Raw genomic sequence first — 2407 nt, forward strand, 5'->3', positions numbered from 1 at the left:
TTGTATTGTCCTTTCATAAAAGATCAGGTTCCTTACAATGTGAATGACACTAAACTTGTCGCAATAGAGTACAAGTGGTTTGGATTTGGATATGGAGATTTGAAGGTCTTTGTAGAAGGTATATGATGTGTTGGAGCTCACAAGTGGCTCTAGCAAAAGCATAATATTTTCCTACAAAATGAGGAATGAAATATAATCTTGAAATTACGGTTGGGTCGAATTCATATCTACAAAAATGATCGGTAAAGTTGGGTTTCCCCCTTTATAAACTTATTTTCAAGTCAAATATTATTAAATATTTTTTGATATCAGATTCTTAACACACTTCTTCATGTCCAACACTTTTAGGTTTGATATCTGAAAATAAATGATAAATGATGGATGAGTCAATAACACAAACTTGATAGGATGTAGTCCAACTAATCTTGAATTGTGATATGATACCATAAAATTGTCGTTGGAACTAACTCACCATTTTAAAACTCTCTTGTAAGATGCGAATTACCCCACTTATAAACATACGAAAAAACTATATCATATCTAAGATGAGACTCTATAATACATCCCATTGAGTCTCATTATTAGACTTAATGCGTGATTAAAATCGCAATTCATAATGAAAATTTGATAGAAAAAAATCAACGGATCTTGAATAAACTCTAAAGTGAAAATCCTGACATAGTAATAATCATCGACATGAAATATACATATTATTATATACACGAAAGAAATAGTTGTTGTATAATAAGATGAGAGAACAACTTCAACAAGTTCTTAACAATATAAATTTAATTTATAATAATCATTTCGTAAGACACTCACCTTTGAAAAATGTGAATCAAAATAGTGTAATGACAGCCTTATTGTTCTATAAATAAACCCTTCACCATCACTTCAATTCATTCACACCCTCTCATTAGTTATTTTCCTGTCTCCTTCTTATCATCACAACAATGTCATCCCAACATTTTCTCACTTTGTTCTATTTCCTTCTCCTCTCTTGCAACACCATAACTTCTTCAACATCATCATCACAAAATGATGAGACTTTTGATTTTGTTCGTCCAATAGATCGCAAATTATTATTAGGCCTAAACAATATGGAAAAGCTAAGTCATTTGAAATTCTATTGGCATGACATAATGAGTGGAAAAAACCCAACTTCATTCACAGTTGTTCCATCACCATTGAAGTTAAACTCAACCTTTTCTTTTGGTTTAGTCACCATGATGGACGACCCTTTGACTTCAGGACCCGAATTGAGTTCCAAACTTGTTGGAAAATGTCAAGGTTTCTATGCTTCTACATCACAGGATAATTTTGCTTTTCTCATGGCTATGAATTTAGCTTTCATTGAAGGAGAGTATAATGGAAGTAGTATTACTATTTTGGGAAGGAATCCTGTTCAGGATAAGGTTAGAGAGATGCCTGTTGTTGGTGGGAGTGGAGTTTTCAGATTTGCTAGAGGCTATGCTCAACTTACTACTTATTCGTATGATCCCAAAAATGCGATTGCTGTTGTTGAGTACAATGTTTATGTTTCTCATTATTGATTTTCAGTTGTTGTTGTTCATGTTATGTTTAATTTTAGGATTTGTGTTTGTGTTGGATTTTACTATGTTTATGGTTCTTTGGTGTTGGATTTGGATCTACTGCAATTTAAGGATTTGTGTGTCTATAGTTTGTATCGCATTATTGTAATTGTTAAATCAAATTTCGAACGTTTAAAGCCAATAGTTGATAAGGCTCATAAGGCTTATCAACAAAGTTGATTGTCTATATCTTGCTTAGTAACTACTCACCTCATCAAATCAGTGGGGACAAACCTAAACAACCTATACTTTAGGAACAAAATACCAACAAAGCATTATATATCATCCTCATTGATGCATGGAATTAAGCACAATTTGACATACATCGAGGACCACACATGCTGGAAAATTGGGAATGGTTTGAAGATTGATCTATGGTTAGATAAATGACTACCTTATAAGATCAAAGACATGCACATGATTCTCTCTGAAAATCTACAATATCTACAATACTCGTTTATAAGTAACATAATGCAGAATCGCAATTGGAACACTCCTACCATGTTGCAATATTATACACCTAAAATTGCAAAGGATATCTTGGAAGCGATTTTCCCTATAATGGTATCGAGGAATACAAACTGGTATGGTCTAGCACAAACAATGTAGTTCTAACATTAAAATATTCTTATGATTGTTTGAGCTTTCATCTCTCAAATATTCAGTAGCCAAAAATAATCTAGAAGAAGTATAATCTAGAAGAACCTTGTCAGTTGAAGGTTGTTTCATATTATAATTGCAATAAATGATAATTTGACCAAAAGAGACGTGTATTTAGTTTCTCGATGTTTTTTATGTCAAAATCATATGTCAAA

The 2407-nt window shown here is 32.2% G+C and overlaps 1 protein-coding gene across 1 annotated transcript; it reads left to right on the forward strand.

Annotated features, from left to right (window-relative positions):
• Positions 1 to 845: 845 nt before the first annotated feature.
• LOC127107763 (dirigent protein 22) lies at positions 846 to 1676 on the forward strand. Its single transcript, XM_051045086.1, has one exon. It carries the CDS (start codon positions 954 to 956, stop codon positions 1551 to 1553), a length of 600 nt encoding a protein of 199 aa, XP_050901043.1. The 5' UTR covers positions 846 to 953; the 3' UTR covers positions 1554 to 1676.
• Positions 1677 to 2407: the final 731 nt, after the last annotated feature.

Source organism: Lathyrus oleraceus, chromosome 7 (assembly GCF_024323335.1).
Source record: "Lathyrus oleraceus cultivar Zhongwan6 chromosome 7, CAAS_Psat_ZW6_1.0, whole genome shotgun sequence".
NCBI lineage: Eukaryota > Viridiplantae > Streptophyta > Magnoliopsida > Fabales > Fabaceae > Lathyrus > Lathyrus oleraceus.

Bases quoted from the DNA above. Each gene is read 5' to 3' on its own strand.
- LOC127107763 (XM_051045086.1), top strand. From the start codon at position 954: ATGTCATCCCAACATTTTCTCACTTTGTTCTATTTCCTTCTCCTCTCT.